At 34.9% G+C, this 15,205-nt stretch overlaps 1 protein-coding gene across 1 annotated transcript in view; it reads left to right on the top strand.

Annotated features, from left to right (window-relative positions):
- The window catches only part of FRMPD2 (FERM and PDZ domain containing 2), a 97,975-nt gene that overhangs the window by 57,387 nt on the left and 25,383 nt on the right, over positions 1-15,205 (top strand). The window contains 3 exon segments of the mRNA XM_056815416.1: positions 7,430-7,543; positions 10,898-11,005; positions 12,294-12,410. Coding sequence (XP_056671394.1) covers positions 7,430-7,543; positions 10,898-11,005; positions 12,294-12,410 — 339 coding nt within the window.

Genomic DNA, 15,205 nt, shown 5'->3' with positions numbered 1-15,205 from the left:
CATATTGTGCCCTAGTTATCCCTTTTAGGTTTGTGACATCCACAAATCTGATAAACGCCCTTTATGCTTTTATCCAGGTCATTGGCAAAATTACTGCATGGTATACAGCCAAGCAAAGATCCCTGGGATATGCTGCTAGAGACTTCCTTTTCTGGTGACATTGATTGTTTAATGACTACTCTTTGGATCTGGACATTCTCCTTCCCCTCTCTTCCCTCCCTTCTTTTCTTTCTGTTTCTATCTTCTTTTCTTTCCATCTGGCAGAATCCTGATCCATTTCCTGTCTTTTCTAGATGCTATAAATAATAAAAAATCATGCTCTGTTCTGGATGAAGCACACTGGGTCTCGCAATGCTTCCCTAGAGCAGATGTTCTGGGCTCTAATGCTTAAGAACAATTTCTTCTCAGTTCTCACTAATGTGGAATGACAGTTTTGAGAAGTGACTTAGGTTAAAGAAGACTGTCCATTCAGCTAGCCATCTAGAAGGAAATCCAGAACAGCTCTCCAGAGGCTCTTGGCTCAACATGATATTTTCAGTTTCCACTAAATTTAGCAAATCATTATAACATTTCTATAAGATCTTTCAAATGAATAGCCATCACTTGGCAGACTGATAGAGCATGCTTATGAAAGAATTAATCAACCCCTCAATGTATGTCAGGTTTATTAACACTTTCAATGAAAGAGAGCATTATTTAATTAACTGAAACTACTGCTTTTTAGTGGTTCTCTTAAAACTTAGAGAGCCATTAGACAGGTTCTCAAATATCCTCTGAGCCTTGAATTACATGATTCATAAGAGAGAATCTGGCCTCCATTTTGGAGGCATGATGAAAGTCAAATGGAGAGTCAACATTAATTTCAAGGAACATTCAGCAAATAATCATTGAACCCGTACTGTGTGTGAAGTATTGTTTTAGAAACCATGGGGGATACTGAGATAAATTGAACATAAATTCCTGGCCTCCAAGAGTTTATATTTTATCAGGAGTGATGAAATATTTGCACAAGGGAAGGATGTGACAAATGATATAGGGAACATACAAAATACCATAAAAGTTTGGAGGAGGCAATGATTACTTCTGGTTGATAAGATCAGGAAAAGTTTTGGGGAAAAGGCAGCATTTTAGTTGGAAAGCACAGTAGGATTTGGGCAGGTAGAAATGAGGGCATTGCAGGCAGAATAGCATGAATAAAAGTAGAGAGTTGAGAATATGAAAATAATGTTCAGGGGATGTTAAATAGAACAATTTGTCTCAAGTGGAGATTGTAAATGGGAGGATAGGCTTGAAAGGTAGGCAGGGTCCAGATAACAGCTAGTATACTTAATGGTTTGGACTTATTTGTTAAGGAGTCATAGAATGTTTTAAAGTCATCAAATGTTGTAAGGGTTAAAGGAGGGCTTTAAACTCAAGTTTTCCTGATTCTGAGCCCAGTAGTATTTTTACTACTTTACATTGTGCCTTTACAATGTTCATGCTTGGGTAAGATCTTGAGATAAATAAAAAACTCTCCACTTTCATGGATCAGACTTTACTAAAAAGGGGATTTGATTTCACATTTGCTGACATACCCTTGGTTGTTAGATTGTAATGAGAGCTAACATTTTATATAGTGCTTAAAAGTTACAAAGGTCTTTACATCTATCCTATTTAATCCTTACCATATCCCTGTGAAATTGGTACTATTATCATCCTCATTCATTTTGTAGATGAAAAAACTGAGGTTAAGAAAGATTAAGTAACTTGCTCACAATTACCCAAATAATAAGTATCTGAGGCAGGATTTGAACTCACTTTTTTTTTTCCTGATCCTATTCTAAGTTCATATTTCTATTTCCTACACTTTATCTCCACCACTATTTTGGAGATAGTGGTAACATATTTTCCTGGAACTCTCTTTTTAGCTAAAAAGTCTATCAGCCTCTATTAAATAAGAATAATTATTTTAGTGCATCTGGAGGAGGGAAAGTTATGGGATGAAGTGATTAGAAGGCTGAAATTTGATTTTGAAAGATCTGAGTTCAAATCTATCTCAGACATTTATCTGTGTGATCCTGGACAAGTTACTTAAACTTTTTCTGTCTCAGTTTCCTTATCTGTAAAATTCAGATAACAGTATCTGCCTCACTGGATTGTTGGAAAGATCTAATTAGATAATACACATAAAACTATCTGCGAATCTTAAAGCTTTTAATAAATTCTAATATTCATAAATGATTGTATTGTTGTATACCATCTCTCTAACAATGTAGACAATATCCCATCCATGACTATTCATAGTGTGTGACTTTTCCCATCCTATACAATTCAAACCAATGGGTCAAGCCATCATATAAGAGGTCTTCTTTGGGAATTGTAGTTTGTGGGGATTGTATTTTAGTGGGAAAGGAATAAACCAAAATAGTAATATAATTGAATAAAAGGCTATTTTAATGTTGAGCTACATTTTCATTTAAGAAAATATTTGGTCCTTCTTAGCAATTTGTATAGGCTCTTGGAGAAATCAATGCTTCAGATAAGACATTTAAGTTTTAGGTTAGAATTCATCAGAGAATTGCCATATATATGCCACAGTTGGCTCAAAACTCAATGTGGTATTCACCATTTTGAGCTTGAGGTGCATGTATTAAAGGACTTTAAAAAGGCACTTTATGGCCCTTCTCACCTTATTATAATGGAATTAGGTCATCTTATTCTTGTCTCACTCTCTGCATGCATTTCTGTTCTGTGATTTTTAATTCATTTAACTGTTAAAGAAAGCAATCATTCTTCTTTAGGTAATTCCAAGCTGTTCAGGGAGAAAAATAGGAATTGTATTTAGCTATCAACATACTGAGTCTGGCTAAATATTTTATGTGCCAAAAATGTTTGGAGAGGCTAGGAAATAAAAGATTATCATAAGTTAATAATCATGGGGGGTTTTCTTGAGTTTTTGGTCAGTGCAATCAGTTTCTTTCCTTTTCTCCCAGTCTGATAATGACTTTTTTTTTTTAAGAAAGAAAGGTTTAGTTGGCTTGGTGTTTATTCTAACATATTTAGACTAACCCTATTTGAATGATGGATCAGCTAGTTGGAGCAGTAGATAGAATACTGGGTCTCGAGTCAGGAAGACTCATCTTTCTGAGTTCAAATCTAGCCTCTGACACTTTACTACCTGTGTGACACTGGACAAGTCATTTAACCCTGTTTGCCTTGGTTTACTCATCTGCACATTGTGCTGGAGAAGGAAATGGCAAACCATTCCAGTATTTATGCAAAGAAAATCTCAAATAAAGTCAGGAAAAGTTGGACACAACTGAAACAAATGAATAAGAGTTGACTGACAGGGAATTAATTGTTTTGCATTTTTAAAAAAATCATGCAGTAGAGAGGAAATAATCTATCCATCTCATTAGGCACAGTTCCCAGTTTTACATTTGGAAATATAAAGGACCTTCCTATAAGAGTGTCACAATCTTGGGGTATCCTTTCTTATTTCAGCCCTTCTTTTGGATGGTCACAGCCAGAGCCATGTTTCTATATAACTGAAAACCAAAGGATGGGTTTGTCAGCTCAGCTGGCACAGAACAATGTCCCTGGTAAGTATATGAACAGGCCAAGCACTCAGCAGAAAAGGGTGGGTTTTGGTTCAGAGAGAACTACATGTTCAGTCTTTTAACTATTGTCTCCAGTTTAATGAATTTTAAATTTCCAAATGGTGTTTGCTAATTTTATTTTTAAAACTGCTCACGGTTGGGAGAAATTTCAGCTTCCATCCCTTGAGCTGTCATGATAGATTGTGCCTAGAGAGTGTGAAATTCCAGTTTTGACAGCCCAGAAGTTTGAAGAGTTCCTTTGAAAAGCTCTTAATGCCAGGGTTCAGAGCAATGAATAACAAAATTGACCCTGCAGGGGAGAGGTGTAGCCACAATGTGGAATCATGACGGTTATAAAATACATACACATCCCAAAACACATCTATCATTTTGATGACTGCATAATCTATTTTCAATTTAAATGTATTTTTTACTTTCAGAATCATAGGATCTCTACCCCTCCACCCTATAAAGTAGTCCACTTCACTTCTGAAGAGCTTTAATCGTGTTGGGAAGCTTTAAAAAAACAACTTACCTTTAACCTAAACTTTTTTTTTTTTGCCACATCTCTCATCCTCTCATCCCTGTCATCCCTGTTGCTTCTAGTCTTATTTTCTGATGCCAATCAAAGGAGTTAAGTCCCTCCTTCTTATGAGAGCCATTGGAATATCCAATTATTTAAGTATTTCTGAATCTACATGACAATGATCCTCTAGGTCATCTTTCTCCATCTTGTCCACAATTATATCTTAAAAGATGTTGTCAGAAGGTGCTGAAACTGATATCTATGTGTAGAATATTTCCCTGATCTCCTAGGCTAGTAACCCTGGGATGTTGTTCATTAGTTAATAGTGAACATTCGTTAAGTGCTTTTAATGTGCAGATGTGGTGGTAAGTATAAGAAATATAATTACAAAAAAAGGGAAGATAGTCTTTGCTCTCAAGAAACTCAAAATCAAATGAGGGAAAGATGATATAGAAAAGGAAGATGAAAACATATGGAGAAGCGAAGAGGGAGATGAAGGCCGAAGTAAGGCCACAGTGGAGAAATCATTAGAAATCCAAAATGTAGTGTAGCTGGCTGGAAAAAAGGAAGGGATGCTCTGAGATGTTGTTCTTCCTCAAATGGAGGTTTTGGAGTTAATCCTTCCATCCTCCAATCAGAAGGACAGAGAGTAGTAATGAGAGGCAAGTATCGAGGTTGATTCAAATTTGAAGGATATTAAGGTTCTTAGGGCATGGTGGAGAAGTCAGAAAAATCTCAAGGTAAGACATCCAGCTGGGAAATGGGGAGATGTCTGTCTTGAACTCCCTTCTTCAAGTCTGATGTTTTGAATTCATTGAGAGTAGCAAGGTTCTATTTTTGCCTCCTCTTTACTTATTTTGGCTTTTAATTCCTTGTTAACACTTTTATTCTATCCTCCTAAATCTGAAGGTTTTTTTTTCTTGGTAGAGAAAATAAAAGAAAGAAAAGAAATGAGTTGTTTTGTCTTCTCTTCAATGTCCATTATTATCATCTTATCTATACATGTTTTATCCTTGCTTCAAACTTGTTACTCCTAACATACCCCAGACAAAATCATTTTTGTTTAGTGTTGTCTTTGCTTATTTTAAGCTTTAGTGATATTGATGCTATTCTTTTTTAAATTTATTTTTTCAATCAGCACAAATTTTCCTTTGCTCCATCCACCCCCTTACCCCCTCCAATTGAGAGATGAAAAAAAAATCTTGTTACAAACATATATATCCAAGCAAAACAAATGTCATTCATTCCATCTAGCTGTCAATCTAGCTGTCAATCTATCTTTCTTTCTTTCTTTCTTTCTTTCTTTCTTTCTTTCTTTCTTTCTTTCTTTCTTTCTTTCTTTCTTTCTTTCTGTCTGTCTATCTATCTATCTATCTATCTGACCTTTGGAATGATGGTTGGCCATTACATTGATCAGAGTTCCCAAGTCTTTCAGCGTTATCTATCTTTATAATATTCAAGTAATTGTATAATTTGTTCTCTTCTTAATGCCGACTTCATTTTGCATTAGTTAATTTTTTTCAGCTTTCTCTGAAACCATCTGCTTTATCTTTTCTTATGGCATTGCAGCATTCCATCAGATTTATATACCATTACATATTCCATCATCCCCTGATTGATATGAATGCTCTCAGTTTCCAATTTTTTGCCACCCCAAAAAGAACTACTATAAATATTTTTGTACACTTTTAGAGTTTGTTTTTCTTAGGACAAATCTTAATATTTTCTTATTCCCCCTCTCTTCTCTCATTTCCCTTCTGTTTCCTTGTTCAGTAAAATACATTTCTTTATATACATATATTTAACACAATAAATAAGATAAATATAAGTAATTCTCTCTTAACTAGTTCAGTTGAAAGTGAAACTCAATTATAATTCATTCCCTCCACCTTTCCTCATTGTTTGTGTAGACTTCTACTTGTGCACTCTGATTATGTGAAATAATTTAGCTCAGCCATCCTCTCCTCTTTTCTTCCCATCCCTTTCTATTCTTTTTAAAAGATCATTATGATAGAACCACTCCCAGGTTCTCCATCTAATTAGACTCTCTAACCCCTGATGATGTTAAGGTTCTGAGGGGACACATGTATAAAATCTCCATATTATGATGTAAACAAATTATCCTTATTTAGTTACTTATTATTATTTACTCATGTTTATATTCATATATTTCTTTTGATCATTGTGTTTGTGCTTCAGAATTTTTTTTTGCAACTCTGTTCTTCTCACCTGGAATGCTATTTCATTAAAATTCCAACTTCTCTCTACCCTTGCCATTAAGATTATACTCAGTTTTTTCAGGTAAATTATTGTTGGTTGTAAGACCATATTTTTTTTTGCTTTCTGAAATCATATTATAAACTCTTTACTTCTCTATAGTGGTATAATATATAATCTTAAATGTGGCTCCTCAGGACTTCAAATATTCTTTTTGGTTGAAATATTTTTCTTTTACTCATAAGCTCTGGATTTTCAGTGTAACCTTCCTCAGAGTTTTCATTTTGGGGTTTATTTCTTAATGTGACTGATAGATTATTTTTCTATTTCCATTTTGCCCCTTGGTTCTATGAAATCTTTGTAGTTTTTGTGGTTTGTTAAAATATTATGTCAATATTCTTATTTTGGTCATGGCTTTCAAGTAGTCCAGTAATTCTTATGTAATCTTTCCTCAACCTGTTTTCATGGTTGATTCTTTTTGTTAGGTGATGCCTTATATTTTCTTCCATTTCTTTAGTTTTTAATGCTGTTTTAATATTCCTCATTGTTTCATGGGGTCATTATCTTCTATTTAGTCTATTTTAATTTTCAGGCAGTTCATTGCTTGGGCAAAGTTTTGTATCTCTTATGCCAAGATATTAATTCCTTATTTCAATTATTTTTTCTGTAGCTCTCATTTGTTTTGAATTCATTTCCCTCTAGCTCCTTTCATTATAGCTACAATTGTCAGGAAGTCCTTTCTTACATTGAACCACAAACTGTCTAAGTTTTCCCTAGGGCTTTTATTTTTACTCTCTTGGTCCAAGGAGAACAAGTTCAACTCCTCTCCTATATGATATCTCTTCGAAATGACTTGAATTAAAATCCCACCTCTACTAAGATTATTTTTATTAATACAACTTTAGACAAGTCCATCTCTCTAGTCTTTAGTTTTCTTAGCTAGAAAATTGGGGACTTGGACTAAATGTTCTTAAAACTCCTCCACAGCTCCAAAACTCCTATGATCTCATGATTTTTTTGTGTGAAAATAGTAGTGAAGTCCCAGCCTAAGTCTTTTTTTCTTCAGATTAAATACTTCTTCATCATTGTATATCTTGACCTTAAATTTGTTTCCATTTTGTGCATCCAGGACCACAAAATTTTCAAAGAGAAAATTTTCTAACTGGACTAGAAAGGGAAATCATTTGTGTGACTCTTAAAAGAGACCCACAGCATGGTTTTGGTAAGTAGAAATGGACATTGTGTGCTATTCAACATCTTCTCCAAAGTATGTGGAAACCAAGCATTTATGGGTAGGTGAATTTTCTTAATGGGGAAATATAGTTGTCTCTTTTTTGTGTGTTTTGCAGCTCTCTCAGTCAGACTAATTTCTTTTCTAGACTACTTCTGCTTTTTTTCTTCTCTTTATGTGATTCTAACATAGGAGTTCTGAATCTTTTTTTGTGTCAGGGATCCTTTTTAGTCTGGTGAAGCCTATAAGCTGATTCTCAGTAGCATTTTAAAATCCATTGTATAAAGTCGATGACATTGCAAAGTAAACAAGTTATATTGAAATACAGTTTTAAAAATGTTTTTTAAAAACATGTTCATATACCCCAGGCTAAAAATTTCTGCCTTAATGCATCATGGATATTCTTTGTCCAAGGGTCAATCATAATTCATCAGACTCATGTGGAACACTTATTAAATGCAAAATGATGTACTAGATGCCAAGAGAAGGATATTATTTAAATAAGGCAGAGTATCTGTCCTCATGAAACTTATGTTTAATGAAGAAGGGAGGGGAGGACACACATTAAACAGTATTGGAAAAATAAGTAAATCCATCAAGAAAAAAGAAAGAATGTTATTGAAACATTAGGAAAACAAGGAAAAAGTTCATTGAATATGAGAAGGAATCATCTAACAAGAGTAAGGGAAAGTGTAGTTAACCTCCCTATCTTCAGGGAGGCCAAGAAAGATGACAACAGCAAAAATCAATAAATTTGATAATTAAGAGGTCATGGCTCACCTGAGAGAGAGCAGTGTGAGTTGAGTGATGGGAGAAGTAGTTCAATTACTAGCACTGAAGGAGAGAATGGGTAGAGAGGAAATGCAAGTGTAAGATGTAGACATTTTTTTCTTCAAGTTGAACAGTTAAGGGAAACAGGGAGATAGGATAATAGATGAATAAGTGATAGGGGGAATATATATTTATTTTTAAGGACTGAGGAGATCTAGTAATGATAGTAGGTAGATGAGAAGGAATTAGCGGCAAGGGAGAGTGAGTATACATGAAATTGAAGGCTTTCCTTTGGAGACAAGTCTTTGAGAGAGGGGTAATTAGTGGAACCCAAAACACATATAATGAGTAGTATTTGAGCCTTAGTGAAGCATAAGAATTCAGCTTCTGTGACAGAAAGGAAAGCAGGAAAACAGGGAAGCAAGAGGGGAAGGGAGAAGGTAGGAAAGAAGAAAAGAACAAAAAAGATGATAACAGAGAAGGAAAGAGTGGAAGAAGGAATTAAGGGGAGAAAAATGATGGAAATAAAGAAAGAAGTAGAGGAAAAGAAGGCAGGGAAGAATGGAAGAAAGAATCAAGGTGAGAATAAAGGAAGAAAGGACAGCAAGAAGGAAAGCAAGGAAGGAGGAAGAGAAGGAAATAAAGAAAGAAATAAAAGAAGTAGGAAGAGAAAAAAAGGAAGAAGGAAAGAAAAAAAGGAAGGAAAAGAAAGAAAGAAGAAAAGAGGGAAAGAAGGAAAGAAAAAAGAAAGCAAGAAAGAATGGAAGAAGGAATTAAGGTGAGAATAAAGGAATAAAGGGCAGAAATAAGGAAAGCAAGGAAGGAGAGAGGCACAGAAGGAAATAAAGAAATAAAGGAAGAGGAAAAAGTTAGAAGGAAAGAAAAGGAAGAAAAGAGAGAAAGAAGAAAATAGGGAAGGAATGAAGGAAGGAAAGAACAAAAAATAAGACAGGAAAGAAGGAAAAAGGAAGAAAGAATTAAGGGGAGATAAAAGGAAGGACAGAAAGAAAGAAAGCAGGAAGGAAGGAAATGAAAGAAGGAAAGGAGAAAATGGGTGATGATTCTAAAAATTATTTGGAGACTTAAACAGTGGAAGATTTGAAGACCATAGTTCTTGCTTTGTAGACTTAGTTTTCCCAGTCATGGTGGTTTTGGCAAAAGACAATTAAGGAGATATCTGTGATGAATGAGATAAAGAGTAGATAAGACTTGACTGAGTTGAAGGATTGTTAAACATTAACAATGACCCAGGTGGCAATTCTGTAAAAAACATTGGACTAAAAAATCAAACAGAACTGAGTTCTAGGAACTGCCACTTACTAGCTTTGTGGCATCAGGTAAGTCATTTAAACAACTGATATTTTAATTACCCTTTGTTGTCATGGGGATAATTTATCTTTCTAGCCTATTTCTCGGGGGTTATCCCAGTGTGGGGAAGCTCACAACTTACCTATGCTTTAGGAGGGAAATCCTAGGGACTTCCTTGAGACCCTAAGATGTGAAGACGTGACTTAGAGTTAAAACTGGTTAGTGTCAGAGGGAGGGTCTGAACCCAGGAAGTCTTGATTCTAAGTCCAGTACTCTAGTTACTACAGTAGGTTCTTCTTCCTTCTTAATATTATTAAGAGACTAATTCATGTTGATAGTATTATAAGATCCCAGAGGCAGCATAAAGGGCAGCCAGGTGATCTACTGAACAGAGTATCAGGCTTGCAGTCAGGAAGATAAATCTTCCTGAGTTCAAATCACACCTCAAATATGTATTAGATGTGTGATCCTGGCTAAGGCATTTAATCTTTTTGGTTCAGTTTTCTTATATGTAAAATGAATGGGAGGAGATGGCAAACCATTCCAGTATCTTTGACAAGAAAATCCCAAAAGGGGTCACAAAAAGTTAGACATAACTGAAAAATGACTAAATAATAATAACAAGGCAGTATAAAGATTATATCCATGTCATTTGTTAATCTTTTAATTTTTATTATATTTAGACTTCTTAAGCACTTTATATTTAGGGTTTTATAACAGCTCTCCTCACCTCACCCCATTTCCCATATGTGCACTTCTCTGAGTCTCTTTTCCAAGTTCCTTTATAAAGCATATAATTTATAGCTTTAGAGAATTGTCTGAAGCTTAGACAAGTGAAATGACTTACCCATGGTCGCATAAGTAGAAAAAATCAAGAGTCACAATTTAAACTAACTGCTTCCTAATGCTAAGCCTATCACACTGCCCACTCTGCCATACTTATCCTTTTCTTACCTATTCTGGAGATGAAATCCTGAAAAAATGGGCCCAACTGGAGACCTGTGTCTTTGCAAATCCTTTCCACTTATTCTGATTGCCCTACAGGCTGCAGAGGTCCATTAGTAGGGCATCCTCCTCAGTAGATGTTTGGGGAACATTCACTTCATTGTTTGAGCTGTGCTTTAACGTTTTACTGTTCATTTGTTTTGTTGTTGCTTATTACATCATCCAAAGAAATCATTACTCCTACATTATGGACACCATAGCTTGAAGGCCATGATACTGTCTTGCAACCTGCATGTCCTTAAATATCATCTTCTATTGCAGGATTTGTCATTATTGGAAGTGAAAATGTGGACCAATTGGACCTTGGAATCTTTATTACTTCCATTATACCTGGGGGACCTGCTGAGAGAACAAAAATGATTAAGCCAGGTAAATCTTGCATTTCTCATTAAATTACCATTGCTTTGCATGAGATTGCTGTGTCAAATGAGATCATGTATGTGAAATATTTTTTACTGTAAAGTGCTTGCTAGAGAAATAATGGAATTTTGTGTGTGCCAAGGTGGGGATGGGGTGTGGGAAGAGAGGGAGGTACATGGAGGTGGGATGCTCATAAGGGAAAGGGTTCTGGGCTTGTTGGTAGCTAAGTTGGATTTCAGTTCCTTTTTTTAGTTCCCTCTTCAGTGCTTATTGGACAGCTAAGTGGTGCAGGGGATAGAGTTCTAGACCTGGAATCAGGATGATTTATCTTCATGAATTCAAATTCAGCCTCAGACACATATTGTATGGTCCTGAGTAATTCATTTAATCCTTTTTGCCTTAGTTTCCTCATCTGTAAAAGGAATTGGAAAAAGAAATGGCAAATCACTGTAGTTTCTCTATCAAAAAACAACAACCCCCAAATGGGGTCACAAGAAGCTGAACATGACTAGAACCACCTAATAACAATGACAACGAAATCTTAGAGATGTTAAATCACTTGTATATGATCACTAATAAATATCAGAGGTTGGACTTGAATGGAGTCAAGTTAAAGTTTAAATTCCAAGTCCAATCCTTTGGTGATTTCCATGCTTTATGCTGCCTCTCAGTAATACCTGGACAACCTCCAATGAAACAATGTTTACAAAAGCACTTTGAGACAAAGAGGTGGCTCAACAGACAGCGTTGCACTTGTAGTCGAGAAAATCCAAGTTCAAATCCAGCCTTTGACATCTATTAACTTTGTCATTGTAGGAAAAGTCACTTTACTTGTCTCAGTATTAGTTTTCTCATCTGTAACATGGAGATAATAATAGCATCTACCTCAAAGGGAAGTTACAAGAGTCAAATGAAAAAAAAAAACCCAACAACAAATGTAAAGTGTTTTGCAAATCTTAAAGTGATAAGTAGGAGTTAGCCATTAATATCAGGGCTTCTTAACCTTGTGTCAAATGATCCCTTTGGCAGTCTGGTAAAGCCTATGAACTCTGCTTCCCATAATAAATTTAAAAATAGATCATTAAATACATGGGAATACAAAGGAAGCTAACTGTAGCAAAATGAAGTTATAAACAAACAAAATAACAACCAAAGAAACATTTGTTCATCTCAGCCAGTCAAGTTAAAAAACTCCAGTACTAGCTGAATGTGTGAGCTGTAATGATTTCATTTAGGGTTAACTTTCTTTCTCGCTTATTTATTTTCTGTGTTTCTCTGAATGCTTTCATTTTTCCAGGAGGGAGAATAATATCATTGAATAACATCAGTTTGGAGGGTGTCACATTTAATACAGCTGTTAAAATCATTGAGAATTCTCCTGACAAATTGGACCTGATTGTTTCTCAACCCAAAGGTAGGAGATAAAGTGGATTTTGAGAGATTTGCTTTTTTTTTAGGAATGGAAAGCTCAAGAGATTAGTGAAGAACACTGACTCCTGTAAGTATCCAGAGGACTTTAAAAATTGCTTTTCTCCATCGGTAATGAATGGCTAAATAATATAGTTTCATAGATCAATAGATAGGAAATTTAAGGGGAGCAGATCAAACCTTTAAATTCCCCCCTGAAGGTGAAAATCCTTTTAGTAGTGGCTAGATGTAATTATCAGTTCATTGTGTGCTCCTCACAACTAGTCCACCCCTGGCATGGCTAGCCATCGTAGACATGCAAATATAGATTTATAAGTAGAGGCACATTAAGGAAAAGCAAGGTAGGAGACAGAATGTAGGGGGGGATAATGAGAAGCACTTTTCATATGGTTAACTGTGGGACCATAGACAAGACACTTCGCATATCCTCATCAGAAAAAAAGGGGATAATAATAAAGCTCATCTTAGGATCAAATGAGATGATATAAGTAAGATTCTTTGCAAAACTTAAAATGCCATATGAACATCAGTTATTATTATTACTTCAGATAAATGTGTCTATTGTGACCAAATCCAAATCCAGCACTCCATTCAACATATCATGCCAGGCAACTTAGTTTCTCTTTTGAAACCTCCCTTTCTCCATATTTAAAAGGATGGATCTGGACTACTGTGAGAATTAAAATTAATATACAATAGGTCAAGTATTATATTTATAAGATTTATTAAAATAAAAACTAGAGTTAAAAAGGAGCTAATTCAAGCCCTGATCTCGAAGAGAAAGAGGGAGAAGTCCCAGAAAGTTATAAACAATCACATAAAGACCCATGTAAACAAAGGAAAAAGGATGCTGGGAAATACAAAAGGAATTCTGGGGAACATAGTTCAAAGGTAGAAAATTTCTACTTATACACTACAAAAGTTTAAGGTTGCTTCCACTTCTAAATTTTAAAATGCTCAAAGTCTACAGTGAACATAGAGAAGAATTGGGAACAATGAGTGGAAGTTACTGAAGTTCAATTTATGCAATACATAAAGAAAACCTCTGTAAAAATTAGAGCTATGCAAAAGTGGAATCACCAGTGCATTTCCTTTATTAGAGTCTTCAAGCAAAAAACACCCCTATCACCATTTGTTGGAGAGGTGGAAGGACAGAGGAGAGTTCTATGTTATTATAAGGTGCCTTATTTGGTCTTTGAACTCCCTTCCAACTTTGAGATTCCAAGTTGTTTTTTTTTTTTAAACAATTACCTGGGGGAACACAATTTTACCCCATGACTGGTGAAATTTGCCCAGAGTGAAACCAACCTATGTCTATTCTGCCAGTAGGGGAGTGAGGCAAGATGAACACAAATTCACATCACTGCTGTGATTCAGCCTCTGGCTGAGAACTCTGGAGGGGGAAGATGGGAAGATTTGGAATAAGGGTTTGTTAAAGTGAATTTTCTTAGAATCTGCAGAGCTGGGACTTTTCTCTCTTTCTCTCTGTAGAAATAGATAATGAGAGAGTGTGGGATTGAGGTTAATTTCTTTAGATAAATGGTTATTGCTATTATTCCTCTTGGTTGTTTGATTCATCTTGCTAGGAGGCTCTCTTTATGCTTTTTTCTCCTTATTCTCTAGATCAGCACCTTCCTTACCTGTTCTGAAATGGGAGGAAAAGGTCACATTTAGCTTTGGGTAAAGTGTTATTAAAGAGGCAGATAACCATAATGGATAGAAAGCTTGAATCCATAATAGGAAAGAACTGGGTTCAAATCCAACACCTAACTCCAGACTGGTTAAGAAATTTGGAGCAAGTCACTGAACCTTACCATGTCCTAGGAAGATTCTGAGACTATACAGGTATCCCTTTAACATCATGGGAGTTAGTGGCATCCTGGAGTCTCTGAGATCTGGAAAATCCATGCAAAATTTTTTGGTCCTTCAGTCATACCAGAGAAGAAGTCTGAATTTTTTCTTTCTTTTTTTTTAATGGGGTGTTTATAGTACCTTATTGGGTTAAATGGTCAGTAGGTGAATGTTAACATTTCAAGCATTTGTGTATTGTCTGCTGACTTTCATATTTTTTTGCAAACTTTAACTTTTTATTTATTTTAACTTAAAAATAGTGTATATTATGGTATAAAAAATAAAATATGTTGACAATATATAATATTCTATATAAATTTTATGTATTTCTGAGTTTCTAGCCTTTTTCTGTGTCATCTTCTGGCCTCTGCATGTCATCTGTACCTTCTGCAAAACTCTCCCCAAATTCCCATTTAATTTCTTATCCTGACCTGCAATGTATAGAAAACATGATAAGGAGAGTCATGATGTAGAAGGGATATCTATAATTTCTAAAAACTAATTTTTAAATCAAAATTTTAATTTTTATTATATTTTAACATATCATATTACAATAATTATGTTACTATAACTTGTAAAACCAAAATGCTGACCTCCTTTAGGAGAGGAGTTTTCTGATCTGGGCGTTCTATGAACTGATGAAATCATAGATATAGTATAAAAAACTTGGTTAATAATAATAACTCACAGTTACTTAGCAGCTTTAGAGTTTACTTTCCTCAAAAGAATAGGCAATAAGATTATTGTTATGACTTTATAGATGAAAAAATGTTATATTCAGATAGGTGGGTGACTAATTAATCATAAAACCAACAAAGATAATGGATGACACATATACATATATATAGGCATGCACATACACACATATCTACATGTATGTTAATAGGATGCACACATATTATATATGTACATGTGTTTATGCAGTATAGC

This window comes from Monodelphis domestica, chromosome 1 (assembly GCF_027887165.1).
Source record: "Monodelphis domestica isolate mMonDom1 chromosome 1, mMonDom1.pri, whole genome shotgun sequence".
Lineage (NCBI taxonomy): Eukaryota > Metazoa > Chordata > Mammalia > Didelphimorphia > Didelphidae > Monodelphis > Monodelphis domestica.
The sequence above is the reverse complement of the archived record's forward strand: the minus strand, read 5'-3'. Positions and strand labels throughout refer to the sequence as shown.